Here is a 15,368-nt window from a genome sequence, read left to right on the forward strand (position 1 = left end):
AATTAATTGTTTTTCTGAAAAAAAATTAATTAACTCCTAGTGCCTAGTTGGATACATACATCTATGGTTCCCATTTTTCTAGATAAAAAACCTTAAGATTTTCCACAATATATCTTCGACTTATTCCAATTTTGTGTTTTTCTTACTTATATTTTTTTATTTATTTATTTATGTTTTTAAAGACAACAAAAAAAACATCAATCAGTTATAAACAGTCAGTTGTATCATGATATCAGCAATGAACAATATACATTTATCAGGGAATTATGTCATGCGCTGCCTTTGATTTTCAGTTAATGATATAACCCTACATATGGTTATCTATGAATATATTATAATCCCTCAATTTGTCGTATATTAAGTCTCAAATATTCCATATAACTGACAGTATCATGTACATATCGATACAGTGTTGCATAATAGAAAGATTCTATTAATTCTGGCCGTTCGAAAATATATTTCGAACCCAAATGCTTCATATACATTTTATACCTAACTTGGAGAAGTACAAAATATCATATCACTACCTGTTTTAAAAATAATAACAATACTTCCCCATAATCACACCTGTACAGAGAACGTCATTAATATAGAGCACAATTTACCGTGACGTTTACAGCAAAGCACGGTCAAATATGGTTGATTGCGGGAACCCGAGGTGTGCTCAGGACAGAAGATCGTTTCGGAAAGAGCTACTTTCATGGGGTAAAAAGGTTCCAGTATTGTTGGGTAAGTGAAATAATACCGTTTTCTCTTTAATTTGATATATTTCTCATCTAAATCGACGAAAAATTGACCGAGGGGTTTGAATTTTAATATTGTCAAAATTTTAGTCAACATTCGGGCATTCTTTCCTCTGTAGCAGACGGATCGATAAATCTGCACCTTCGTTAGCTAGCAGCCACCATGGTGATTTTTTGTCCTTGATCAGTTCTTTCCTTTCAATTTATAAAACTAGTGATGTATTTCAATGCTTTTATTTTGTCCTAATCTCTTCTTTAACCCTAATTACAGCATACCTGTATAGTGTTTTATTCTTACATCGATCGTTTTAATTGTAAATTCCCCAAATGGCATATTGTGCTTCTTGGATGACGTATTGGCCAATTTTCATAACCGCCATTTTAGAGCCCTATAATTTTTAACGGGTTCAATTTTAGATCAATAAATGTATGTAATTTCTACTTATATTTTATGGAATTGTGTTGTTTATTAAATAATGTCAATAATAATAACTGTCTTGACAACTGATAAGATTAACCCGTGACAGTAGTTTTGATTTCTGTCGCCTTTCATCAGTCAGTTATGGCGTGACCTTTACTGGGCAGGTTATTATAATGAGCACAGGTCGCGAACCCATTAACACAAGGCAAACAAAGGTGACACAAATGTTTTCGCGTGTAGGGCTACTTACTGTGACAGTAATAATATTACGGATTTTTAGTCTCTTTCTTAAGTCTTTTTTGAATATATTGGATAATCTTATTTAAAAAGTTATTGACATGGACCTCCAGTTCTATTTTTTTCTCACAATTTCTCAGATGTCTCCTTAAAATATTTTTAAAAATGTATTATTAAAGCCTTTGATGTTGTTTTTATGAACACACCATGTTGGTTTCATATGATCAAAAGATTGTGACGTCATTAATGTTTTGTGTGTTATTATTTTTTTTACAAGACGATTTGAAATAACCTTGTTCAGAAATTCACTTTCTTTTTAGTATAAAGAAATTTTAATGTATACAAGACCAGACCTATCCTTTCATATCTTGTTATTTACAAACTTTCCTTTGAAAAATTGAATTGAATATGATGGTATCACCTTTAAGACCAATCTGGGTTCAATCTAATTTAAAATTGCTGATGTTTAATGTTAAAGGGGCATCATGGAAGATTAGAGAAAGAGCTGGCAGTTCTCACTATAATAGTTAAACACGAGATAATGTAAAGGGAATATGTTGAAAATTTCATTCAAATTGCTCCACTCTGAGCCAAGATATTAGTGATTGAATTTTAGGTCTAGTCTCAATCATAATTACTAAAGTTGGTACGATAAAAATCATAGTCTCCATTATCCATTTTTGCATTTAATCATCAATGATCGTTAAGCAGCAGATTGGATTTAAATCCAGTGAAAAATCGGACACATAAGGTCTTTTCATGTTAATAAATGTCCAATTAATAGTTTATATAACATTTCAGTTGAAAGAAAGATCTGCAATAGCTTTTGCATTATGTATGTTTAAATTATATTCAGCGATTGTGAAATATTCTTTTTAGAAATGTAAAAGAAAAGGTGAATTTTCCAAACTCATTATCGAATTGAAACAGAAATGTAGACATATTTATTTATTTGTTTAAAAATGGATATAATATATATGTTGAGCACATTCTTCACCCCTCGCGCGCCATGTAGCGCAGGTTCCATTATGTCCAGGCCGATTGTAATGTACGCATATCAAGCTGGTGTGCAGATTGTTAACTTTGCAGTGATTACTCCCCGATGTTTTTAAGGCTCAAAGTAGGATCTGTCCTCTATCGACTTTGTCCTGTAATGATTTTTCAAATAATTTTCAGTATCACTGCATAATAAGATTTAAGTTCGAGTCCGCAGATAATATTTGCTATACATCAACTATCCTGTGACAGAATGTCCAAAAATATTTGCTTTCATTACCGTAGATACCAGGACCTGTCCATCACTCGCAAAGACGATTATTATCCTTATGTAGCAATGGGTTTTGCCATCCAGATATTGTAGAAATTATGCCATTGGTCTGTTTTGTATGACAAACCAAAAATCCCCTGTGTTTATTTGCTTATTTCAAGTTATTGCTAACAAAAAGATTGTGTCTTTTCATAACTGCAAATCAAATACATGTAAACTTCTCAGCTGTGTAATTCTGATTCCTTTCAATTCAGTCCGGTCTTTGGAAAAAATGACAAAACGAATTAAGATATGTATTATTATGCACTGTCTGAATTCGTGAGAGGGCATCTCAGCTCCCAGGGCGTGGAATATGTATTTCAAAGTGTGAAACCAGTTGTTATTGCTATTCCATTATTATGTGCAGTACTGTATGTGTATTTAATATTCCAACAATTCACAGTACATTATTATCCCATGCTTTATAATTCATAAATCTAATGTGTAGTACATTTGTATTCCCAATTTGTCACATTAAATAGGTGATTAAAAACTATTTTCAAATACTTTACTAATGAACTTTTTGAATGCAGGACTTGTAATATGAAGTTAAACTTGCCTTCTTGGGCTGTGTCACTCGCATGATCAATATGAATAACAAATATAGCAGAATTCTGACAGAGATGTACTTTTGCATGCATGTATCAATGATTGATTTCTAATTCTATAATCAGACCACCATGACAGTAGTCAATGGCCAAGAGAATCACAGTGGCACCTTCCAATGAAAATTTAAGTTTTTAAGAAATAAAATTGGGGGAAAATTCTAATGTTTTAAATTTTTTAAAAATTCTAGCATGACCTTTTGTTTTACCCAGCATTATGCTAGTAGAATATATTCTCACTGCCGATTTGTACCTAGCATATATATCAGAATTGAAGTCTTCAATATGAACATGAGGTCAATTAGTATGTTGTACATTATTGTTTGTCTGAAAGTACACAGACTTCATTTCAGTTTTCTGATATTTTTTCAGCTTATGAGGCAATTGCAGGACGGTTTGGAGGAAAAGAAGTTTCAGATGAACTTGATAAATGTTTTAATAGTAAGTTAGCATTATTTTCTGTAGTAAAGTTATCCTGGTCAGCAGTCGTCCAATATAATTAGTTTCAAAAAGTATTGATGGTTGAATGTGCCTATAAATAAAATTGTATTTTCTCTGATAATATACTGTGATCTAAAGTCATGTTATGTGTCAGACCAACCAAGAATTCGCTTCTGTCAGAAAATGTTTGATTAAATTTAGTATTCGGGTCTTGCTGCATGAAATTTTAAAGGATTGACAAAGAAAATTTTTCTGTAAATGTTTTTTGAAAATTTAGATACCGAGTAGTCTTCAAAGTTTTTTACTTGGAAGATTCATGAAACAGGAATTGAATCTTCATACAAGTATATTGAAAAATGATAGAAATATGAACTGGTGAACGTGGGTGTGAAGGTTCATGCCTGTCAAAAGTCTCTCGATATATTGCAATCTGTGAAAAAAATTGTGGATTTTTCTCTCAATTATCGGGGCAGTTAATATACCAAATATTATGACAAGGTTAAATTGACACAGTTGTCATGAAATATAGATCTAAGTCTTATCTGTTTATATTAATTTTAAATAAGTTATATATTTGAAGAAAAAAAATAAAAACTGTGTAGCCATTACTGAACTTGCGGTGAAATCCAAATTGATGATTGAAAACAAGATATTTGTTCCTCCAGAAATAATTGACTGTAGTATCTATTTAAGGAAAAAGATATTGTAGCATTAACAATGCATTTTTGAGCCTATTTATTTTACCCTAAAGATAGCCCATTTTTCTGATTAACAGATCAACAAATGTCAAGTCAATAATTGGATAATTAAAGACTTTGGTCTTACATTATTGACCGTGACCTTTTATTCTTGTATAATGCTAATTATTTGATTAGAAGTATGAAGGAGACCTTGAAGAAATTATGTTATTATAAAAAGAATCTTTTGGTCCCGCGAACTAGTAATAATTCCAAATTATAGACAATATTTGACTTATTAGTTGTGTGGCCTTGTAAGAATCACATCTAGTAAGATTTGTTGTTTGCCAAAGGCTATTTTCTTGTTGACAGAATTGGTTGTTAATATAAAACGTTAGACTGTGTCATATATTTATTTTGGCACACCTTTTTTTTTAATAATACAAGAACACTTATGAGATTAAAGATTTAATGAATAAATGAAAACTTTAAATTGATATCGACAGAAACTCAAGTATTGTAGGGTATCTTTCTTCTTTATATTAATATTAGTATCATTAAAAAGGCCAAAGTTTTAAAGCCATTTGTCTAAATCACCACAAAAATGAAATTGGCCATTGAACAAAGAATTTTTTAATTAGGGCAAACCAATTTAATTATTTTTTCTCTTAGCCACTCAAGTTTCATGCACTCTGCTTTGTTTGAATTTTAAAAACTTAAATATTTGGAACTAAAGGCTTTTGAGAAGAGCAACCAAGTACTTTTTATTGTTAAATTAATTTTTTCCCTAAAGATACTGGAAGTACAATTTTTAATAGGTGTTTCCATAGGCGTTCATATTGATGTGACCTTAGTGTGATGAGTACATATACTTATTTCTTATTTAGTTTGAAGAAGTTATTAAGTAAGGTCAAACTTGAATTAAATGCATGTATTAGATAAATCTTCACAGATTTAAATACTGATTCAGCTATAAATAACAATGGCATGTCTATTCCTAAAATGTATTATAAAATTAGTATAACTAGCTTAATTGATATCAAAAGCAACGAGGAAATCATTTAAACCATATATTCTTTACCTAACAATATATCAACATTTGAATACCCTTCATAAAAGAATAGGAAGTAAAAAGTAGCAAGAGTGATATGGATATCTTTTTGTTAAATTACATATAAAATTAATAATTTGAAAATGACATTAAATTCATTAAAATGAATTTTTTGCAAAATATACACAATATCGGTTCACACTATTTTCTTTAAATCAATAAATATTATTGACTGTCTTTCTGAATTCCACCCATTTCTTCAAAAACATATCACAGACATTATATTTGATTAGTTTTTACTGTCCCGTAAAAGTTTGTATTACCTACAAGCCGGTGAGTTATCCAACTTTGGTAATTTGATTGTGTTTTCTTAGTTAAAAGTTAAATAATCAGTCTGAGTTGGCTACAGGTTAAGCCATGAGAAATTTGATATTTTAGCGAAATATACAGATGACATATTGTTACATTAAACTTTAAAGTTACACCATTTCAAAGAGACAGCACCACACACTGCCAAGTATCATATATCAAGTATCAATTCTGCTATAAAGAGGTACAAACTTTTTAGATTTTAAAACATTCAGAATGTGTACCAGGCACTTTATGGTTGTGGGCTGTTTATTAACCTAATTTTATAAAACATGTCAAGTTGCTATTAGATAATTTACTTATTTTGAAATGGAGGATTTCCTGGCTACAACATTAATTGATTCAGAAAGTTTGTCCTTAATACATCATTACCTCATTAAGAATCAATTTCATCACTCCACAATACATTTTAAAATTATATGTAATATTATGTTCTATAGCCTTAAAGGGTTAATATTCATTACCGAATTTGTTACTTTATGACTTTTAAAGATAGGTTCCTTCAAGTGTAATTAGATCATCTGTTCCACAACATTGTATACTCAAATTAGGTTATTTACTAAAGGCAAATTTTTGTGTTTTGGACATATTGCTATCTTTCACAATGCACAAAAGCATCATGTGCACTCATCCATTCATCATCTTACAAGTGTACTACACTATGACATGAAGATTGGTAGATTCTAAAGTGTTTTTGAAAACAAGTATATTTTCATGGCAGTTTGAATGTATTTCCCAAGCAGTGGTTATGTAAATAGAATGGCAATCACTGAGGAAATAATGTGTCTTTTAACAAAGGAAAAAAATAGTCTTAAATTAACGATAAAATGTTTGCATTTGAAGCTTGTAATTTGTATGGTAAGCCAAGCATGTTTCACACAATGGGAGATGAGTTAAATGCAGTGTAGGTTTAGATCTTGAATATTATAGATAGTTGTGTTATTGAATCAATATAAGTATGGTAATCTTAATGTTACAGGTTTGGAAAGTGATGAGCCTGAAGATTTTGCTCCAGAGAATGAATGTATTTATTGTGAATCAAAATTGGCCTCCATAGTTGTAAGTACAAGTCAATCAACAAGTAAAACATACTGACGAGAGAAAGGGCTGTTACTATAGTTGTTTATCAATTTAACATTGTTTGTTATAGTGGTAACTGACAGGTTTATAAAAAGATTTGGAGGAAAGCGGACTTCATTGATACATTATCGTGACAGTATGAAAATAATATTAAACAAGTATTTGAATGTTTTTTAGGACATAGTCAGCAAACTTACAGATGATGCTAAAAAAGGAAAAATTGATCCTGACAATGCACGTAAGTAGACTTTGATATAATTTTATATATTTTATGCAAATTAGATAAAACTACTGGTAGTTGTGCATGTTTTTATCAATTCAGTACTGTTACAGACATGACACGACAAGTGTTCCCCGATATTTGGTTTCATTTACTGACAATTTTTTTTTTGTTGTGATTTCAAGATTTCTTGTAAAACTACTGCCACTGTCGGTGGTTATTTAAAGTGTGTCATGACATTTATGCAATTTAGCATGTAATTCCATAAATATATTGTGAAATTAGAACAACCTTGTAATTTTTGCTGGGGGTAAAATTATTTCATTTTCATTCCCTTAAGGTTAATTGGGTCAACCTATTTTTACTGAAAGCTTGAGATTCCTATGAATTTGGACAAATAAGATTATTGGCTGAATCCGATTAGGATTCTAGCAATATCAGAAATCATTGTATACTATATGAAGCAGTAAATTAGCAAATATTATGGTATGTCCTAAGGTTGTGGGTAAAGGGTTACATACAAGGTAATTAAAATATGCAAATATCACTCACTCATTCAAACTTCTATTAAAGACATTAGCTGTAATGGTGTTATTATAATAATATTTGCAATAGAAAAGATATGCCTGTATTTATATTGTTTTGATAATTTCTTTTTTATATTTTGTTTACAGATCTACGGTATTTGCATGATTTACTTCCTTTTTGTACACAATACTATACCACAAACATCAAAAAAGAATCAGAAAAACGAACTAGCCCTAAGCCGGAAGATGTGTCAACGTCTAGTAAATTACACATAGAACTTAAAGTTCCTCAAATTCCACAACAACCAGGGTAAGCTAACAATATTTTTCAAATTTTAGAAATCCAATCTGTGTTATAGATTGTAATTATCACTGTAGCAAGGTTTCAAAACACAAAATGAACTTACAGATAATTAGGGCTGACAGAAAATATTGATATATTGCCAATAATCGATACAGATTTAAAATATCGATAATCATGCAATTATAGGTAGCCACATGTAAGAAGAAATCCATAAATAATCTGTAATTAAACAGAAAGTCATTAAACACACACACATTTTGTTTTTCATGCGAGAAGCCATCATTAACAACAGTCAGACGCTTAGGATGAGAATAAATAGTTTAAATTGCAATTTCATATTTTTAAGTTATATTTTTAAAATTTATTAAAATAAAGCATAAATATTACCGCATAAACTCACATATAATTTGTAATTCATACACAAATCATGAATGTTTTCAAAACAATTGTAAGTAAAATAGTTTTCGAATATTATTATTGATCAAAGGATGGTCGAAAATTATTGATACTTGAAACCAGTATCGATTGCCAGCCCTACAGATAATAATTGAAGAACACTGAAGGGGAAAGTGAACAATTCCTGATTACTTCAATGTCCATTTTGAACTTGATCTTGTATAATAAAAGTCCTCTGAATCCTCACATAATCTCAACAAATTGCTGATCAGCTGAGTTTTCCAGTAATACAGTCTTCTCAATTTCTGGAAACGATGTCATAATCACCACTCATTTCATTACTTCAGAATGTTTATGGTTGATAAAAAATGTACTGTTACAAACAAAAACTCCTCAGATCACCAGCCATTCATGTCAGAAACATTAGCAAGCACATTTTCTAGCTATTAAGAATATTTGGCTGTTAAAGAAACTAATCCTGGTTCAATGAATCATTTGTAATTTTACCAAGACAAGATCTATCCTTGAATAATTTTTGTGTATTTTTTTTTCAGTAAAAATAAGAAAGATATTCTTCCAAATGGTAAACGAGGATATACTGATGATGATCTTGTATCTGCTGTTTGTGATATAAGAAATGGTAAATTGGGTACTAGAAGAGCCTCAACTCTCTATGGTATACCGCGCTCAACACTCAGAAACAAAATATTTAAAATGGAAATAGAAGATCAAAGCAGTGTAACAGATGAACCAGATGATTCCAATTCTGTTGATGAATCCTCAGTAAATAATACTAGCAGTATGAAGTTAACAGATCTAATGCAGGCTGGATCATTAGCATTCCTTCCTCCCATACCTTTCCTTTTACCATATCAAAAGCAAGCAGAACTTACTCCAGAGGAGATGGAGAGAAAAATGGAACAAATACGACACAAGCATAATATTGATGGATCTCGAGAAACAAGCCCTAAGCCTGCTCATATCAACGAACTGAAACTTCCCTTATTGGCAGATTTGATTCATAAATTAGTTGAACAACGATTTGAAATGGAGTGCCAAAAAAGTGCCTCGAAGAAGAAATCTAATAGTACATGTAGTAGTAGTAGCAGTAATGAATCTCAAAACAGTCTTGCCATGAGCAGCCCTTATTATTCACCTTTGACCGCAGCTTATTTGTCATCATTGAACACCAGTGAAGATCCTGATATCCGAATTCCGTCCTACAAGAGTGCCACTACCAGTGCCAACACTCAGTTATCGGAGAAAAGTAAGATGTATGGTAAAGTGTATGATGGAGGTAGAATAGGAGAAACATTAAAAGATATTATAATGAAAACTATCACAGAGAAGATGAGGTTTAAAGATGGATCTGACAGTAGTTCTGAAGCCGAAATCTCGAGTCCCCTTATTTCACATTTGGTAGATAGAAGACTGCCACAAATGACTGTACCTAACTCCAAATACTCAACTAATAACCACACAGCTTCAAAACGCAGGAAAGAGAGTGAACGAGAGAAAACCTCACAACCAGCAAATTCAGTAAAGAAAACAAGACCCAAACGAGGCCAATATCGTAAATATAATAGTGCCCTATTGATGGAAGCTGTACGAGCTGTCCAGCGTGGCGAGATGAGTGTGCACAGGGCTGGCAGTTATTATGGTGTGCCTCATTCAACTTTAGAATATAAGGTAAAAGAAAGACATCTACTCAGACAGAAGAAAATGAGAGATACTCAAACCACAAAAGAATCAAAAACTGTCACAAGTGCAAGTTCAGCAGAAACCTCTAGTTCCACCTCCTCCCCTGCCTCATCAAAGACCACAACCACTACTAAATCAGAATCTACTAAGTTGAGTGCCTTGGGTTTCACTCCTTCTAAAGACTCCACCAATAACCTGCCATGGTACCAGCCCTATCTCAATGCCAATCCAGAATTCAAAGCAGATATGAATTTTTTTCCTTCTGGTTTTGCTCTAAGCACACCAGCATCAGAACTGCTTCGTAAACTCCAGCATAAAGTACAGAGTAAATCTAGTCCATTTAGTCCTGACAGTTCTTTTGAATTTACAGGCTCCAATCATAATGTAAGTAATCTTGGTGATCGTTATATGTTGTATAATTGATAGTGAAGATATTAAGATATATATTTGCTCACATAATACTATGGTGAAGGATTGTGGTCTCTACTATAATAGTAGAATACTGTGATTGTTGTCATTACTGTATATTAAATATTGTATGGTAATTGTTTATGATCACATAATATATTGTAAATTCACTAATTATCACATGTTTTCTCCTCCATGTTTTTTAGTGCATAATATAAATTATTATTGAAATTATTTACATGTAATATTTATAATGAAATGTAACTCTTTAATCTAATGTATGAATTATACATTGTCCACTTGTAACAACATAATACCAGAGTACCTCATTGGTTGTGATTTATAATAAAATGATGGTATTAGTTTGGAGAAGGATTAAATTTGTAGGAAGTAGAATTGATTTATGTACAAAAGGTTGATTTGATGTCACTATCGAGATTGATGATTGTTTGGGATAATATTGGTATGTATGTATTTGGTTTGTGTTAATATAAATGGACAAATCTAGCATTGTATTTCTTATAATTTGTTTACATTGTATTACAAGGGTCATCTGTACAGAATCAAATACTTTTTTTTGTATTTTCGAAAGAAATATTTTGATAGGAGTGTTTGAGATACATGAATTGGTTTATATTTTGGTGGGTACATTTATATACACATGCATCTGTTCATTTTTGGGGGGTACATTTCTACATTAATGTCATGATTATTTGATTGAGTGATTGTTTATTTAAATTTTATACAGAATTTTGAATAACAAAAAAAACAAAAACTATCTGGAATGATAAAGTCAAAACAAACAAAGAGCTTGATTTTTGGTTTTATGAAAACCTTGGTTTTTATGGTAATGAAGTTGGCTTATATACTACATTCAATGGTAAGATTTGGACTGGAGTGGTTTTTATCAGAGATTAAGTTATGATATTTCAATTATTGTCATGAAATATGTGCATGAGTTTTGTCACCCATGCTGGATTTTTTCCTCTTAACTTGTCTTTTCAAGTTGTTTTATTACCGTCCCCTCTTTGTAAATAGTTTGGAAATGGTTATTTATATTTAATCTTATTGTTAAACTAGACATAATAAAATAAATGTTAGATAGTTGTCACATGACAGATACTGGGCTTAAAGTGTGTGTATGGTATTATCATATATATTTTGTAATTAAAATAGTACAAGACTTGTTTCTAGAAAAATTCCAAGTTGAAGTGACAATCTGTGGTCTGTCATCTAGTCCTGTATAGTCTAATATGGCAAACAGGTTAATTTAATATATTTCAAAACTGGATTGCCACTTTGGCCTGGATTGAATTATATTAATCCTAAGAATTAGACCCACCAACAATTTGATTTTGCTATCAGTCCGTTGTGAATTTAGTTTATAAAGGGCTGTCACTTTAATATTAATATAGGCCTAATTATTCTAATTCTAAGAACTAAACCTACTAAGTATTTGATTTTGCTAGCAATCAGTGATGACCAATACATAGGTTTGTCATTATTTAACCAAACACACCTCATCAGTGTTGGTTTTTAAAAAACACACTGTTCATTAATGAAGTATACTATTGTCACCTCATAATACATGTTAGCTACCTACCATACATAGTATGGCGCTTCTACTCTATATATATCTATCTATCTATCTATATATTTATATATATAACATTCCTATTGCCGGTTTTACCACTCACGCTTTATTTATTGTTGTTTTTATTTGAATTCAGTGGTCTTAGGTGATTTACTAGGAGAAATATTACATATATACATTAAATATATATTTATTATATCAGATGTTTTGTATCTTGATATTGTTGTTATTAATATGTTTTCTGTACACTATATTATATGTATATCATCTTAAAGGGACTTTTGTGCAATTATTGACTACAACTTATTTGGAATGAGCACTGCAGACACAGTAATAATATAGGTTGTAAACATTTCTTACATCATTTAAAATGTACCGACTTCAAATCTTTTCAAAAATTGTTTTAAGCTGTATTTATGTCTGAATCTTGTATACACATGACAAATGATCAATAATTTAGAAATATTGCATTTAGTCATATTAAGTAACAGAACAATCAACATGTGAACACTACTACTGAGATTGTACTTACAACATTATTCTTTGGAAAAGAGTCACTGTTAATATATAAAAAGTTTTAAAAAAAAATACAAAGATACAGTACAACATTATTCTTTGGAAAAGAGTCACTGTTAATATATTAGAAGTTCAAAAAAAAAAAAAAAAAAAATACAAAGATACAGTATCTTCAAGCTCAAATATCCCTTTAAAAGATATTTTGTTCCCCCATTGTGTATTGTGCCATATCTTTGGGAAGTGCCTTGGATAGTTACAAATTGCTATGTTAGTTATAGGAAGATTAATAATATATTGAATGCTTTTTTTTGTTTTGATTGTATTATTAGAATATTTGCAAACTTTGAATCCCAAATTACGAATTTAGTGACTCGATTAAAGATTTTGAGAAAAATTGAAATCCCTGACATGCCAGAAAAAATTCAAATATGGTCTTAAAACGATATTCAAAAGTACCTGAATAAAACACAATTGATCAAATATAAGAATTTAGAAATAACATTAGTTTCTTTTGATTCCAGTTTTAACATTTAATTGTCTCTTTTGATTATTAATAGAACGTGCAGGTGTACTGCACCACACTTACACAATTAAAACCCATGGACAGGACACAATATATATTAATGGCATGTTGGAGATTTAATAAATTCAAGAACATTTGTTCTTATTAACAAATATTGGTGTTTTTGTCATGACATAATTTCACTCACTACCAAGCTATGGAATAATGTGTAGGATCAGTGAATAGTTTCTAAACACCATATATTTTTCATCTTCTTAAACTATCTACTTGGAACACCCTAGACGAAGTTAGTAAATGTCTCCATGTATCAATTTATATCCATGATTTCAGGGTAGTTTTATTACCTGTGAATTAAATATTATTAGTTTATTGAAATTTAATACGCATAATTAAGTAATCCAATCTTCACCTTGCCATACATTGATTGTATGGGTGAACTACACAATACACATGTAATGTAAAGAAGCTAATATAGCTTTGTGTTGTTGTAAAGAATACAAGATGACCATATATTATTAGATGAACTCCTGCTGTAGATTTCAATTATCATATCATATTGTTATTATATACATGTATATCTTGTTTTGTCCAAGTCATAATGTAACATTCCATGTCATCATAATTTATATTCATCTATTTATTTTTAGTTTAAATGTTTTTTTGTTTAAGTGCAATACTATACTAAGTTATGTTTTTTTTTGAAAATGTCATTTGAATGTGTTGTTTATTTATTTATTGATATAGTCACATACATGCTTTATAAGCAGAGAAATTTGAAACAGATTTTTATGTACCAGGTACTTTTCATGTTTTATTTAATTTCCAAAAACAAAAAAAATGTTTCTATTTAAATAATGTTTTCAGTATTTACAGTGCTATATTTTATTTATTAAATTACCCAAATATAAAATATTTTTTGAATTGGGACCATAAGTTTTTTTCTTTTTGAATATAATATCTCTTTGTGAGGGATTATTTGATGTGATTTATTATGTAATTTTTCTCTTTGATATTTTACAGCACACTGTCAGTTCTTGTGAGAAAAAATAAATACAATATTGTTGAAATTTATGGGTTTATTTTGTCATCCACATTTCATCAACTCTCAACTGAATTCTTGTTTGTCTGGTTTCCATCAAATATTCAGAAATAATAAGTTTTGGTTTTGGGCTATTAAAGAATTCTACAAATGTACTTCTAGAGTTATTTTCCAGAACTTGTAGAGAAAAAGTGAAATGTGGTTTAATGTCCACTCAACACATGGTCATATCTTTATTTCAATAATTAGCTTGTGCACAGAGGTGGGGGAGGGGGGTAACCTGGAGCCTGGAGAAAACCTACAAATTTAGTCAGATGACTCTAATCATGACAAACCGTTGGTGGAACCAGATTTTATGATGTACAGTAGATGAATTTGAGTCTCACTACCTTTCTTGCAATCTTGTTTCACAGAGAATAACTAATATCTCTGTAAAAGATGACTGCCTTCAACGAGTGGCATCAATCATTGGTTTAATGGCGCGTGCATTGTTTACATAAGTGCATTGTTTACATAAGACGTTACTGCTTCGGGCAGAATGCTGCCTGTTAAGTCATTTTAATACCCATTTACACTAAATAGCAAATCATTTTTACCTACAAATACGTCGAACGTCTTTATTTTTCTAATACATCAAAAAAATGTTTAAGAATTTGATTTGTCGGTGGAAAAAAGTTAATATTTGAGGCTCATTAAGTCGCATTGATGTCATCCTTATCAGTGATTGTAGCGGCCTAGCGAATATTCACTGCTGATCAGTGTGCCTTTCTTGATCAAATGTTTTATCGAACAGTTGATGCTTTAATAATTTTCACAACTCTGAACATTTTATAGAAATGGGGGAAATATGCTACTTTAACTGATAAGACTACTGTTGCAAGTTACACAAACAATAAATATTCAAGACAATTTGCACCAATAAGACTTAAAATATTAACATAATCAATCATCTTGAGTTATCCTTGTTACATAATATCAATAAAGCTATCCCTGTTAACACTTCAATAGTAAACGGGGGGGTTGGATGGCTGAATGGTTAGCACGTGCGTGCTGTATCATAAAGTCTGTCATTGAGTCAACTGGCGTGGTTTCGAATCCCCGGTTGTACGTGACAAGGAGTAGGATCGCCTGTCCAACTTCGTGGATTTTCTCCGGTTTCCTCCCACTGCTAAAGACCCCTACGCGCAAGCGAATTATGGAAATAAAATTG

At 30.8% G+C, this 15,368-nt stretch overlaps 1 protein-coding gene across 1 annotated transcript; it reads left to right on the forward strand.

Moving 5' to 3' along the window:
* The first annotated feature begins 591 nt into the window (after positions 1 to 591).
* On the forward strand, positions 592 to 12,756 carry LOC126815734 (ligand-dependent nuclear receptor corepressor-like protein). Its single transcript, XM_050541634.2, has 6 exons — positions 592 to 729; positions 3,685 to 3,753; positions 6,830 to 6,909; positions 7,108 to 7,168; positions 7,825 to 7,987; positions 8,932 to 12,756. The coding sequence occupies exons 1-6, from the start codon at positions 636 to 638 to the stop codon at positions 10,499 to 10,501; spliced, it is 2,037 nt and encodes a 678-aa protein (XP_050397591.1). The 5' UTR covers positions 592 to 635; the 3' UTR covers positions 10,502 to 12,756.
* Positions 12,757 to 15,368: the final 2,612 nt, after the last annotated feature.

The sequence above is a fragment of the Patella vulgata genome, chromosome 3 (assembly GCF_932274485.2).
Source record: "Patella vulgata chromosome 3, xgPatVulg1.2, whole genome shotgun sequence".
NCBI classification, from domain to species: domain Eukaryota; kingdom Metazoa; phylum Mollusca; class Gastropoda; family Patellidae; genus Patella; species Patella vulgata.

Bases quoted from the DNA above. Each gene is read 5' to 3' on its own strand.
- LOC126815734 (XM_050541634.2), top strand. From the start codon at position 636: ATGGTTGATTGCGGGAACCCGAGGTGTGCTCAGGACAGAAGATCGTTT. The intron at 730-3,684 runs GTAAGTGAAATA...ATATTTTTTCAG, and splicing joins AAAGGTTCCAGTATTGTTGG to CTTATGAGGCAATTGCAGGA. The intron at 3,754-6,829 runs GTAAGTTAGCAT...TTAATGTTACAG, and splicing joins ACTTGATAAATGTTTTAATA to GTTTGGAAAGTGATGAGCCT.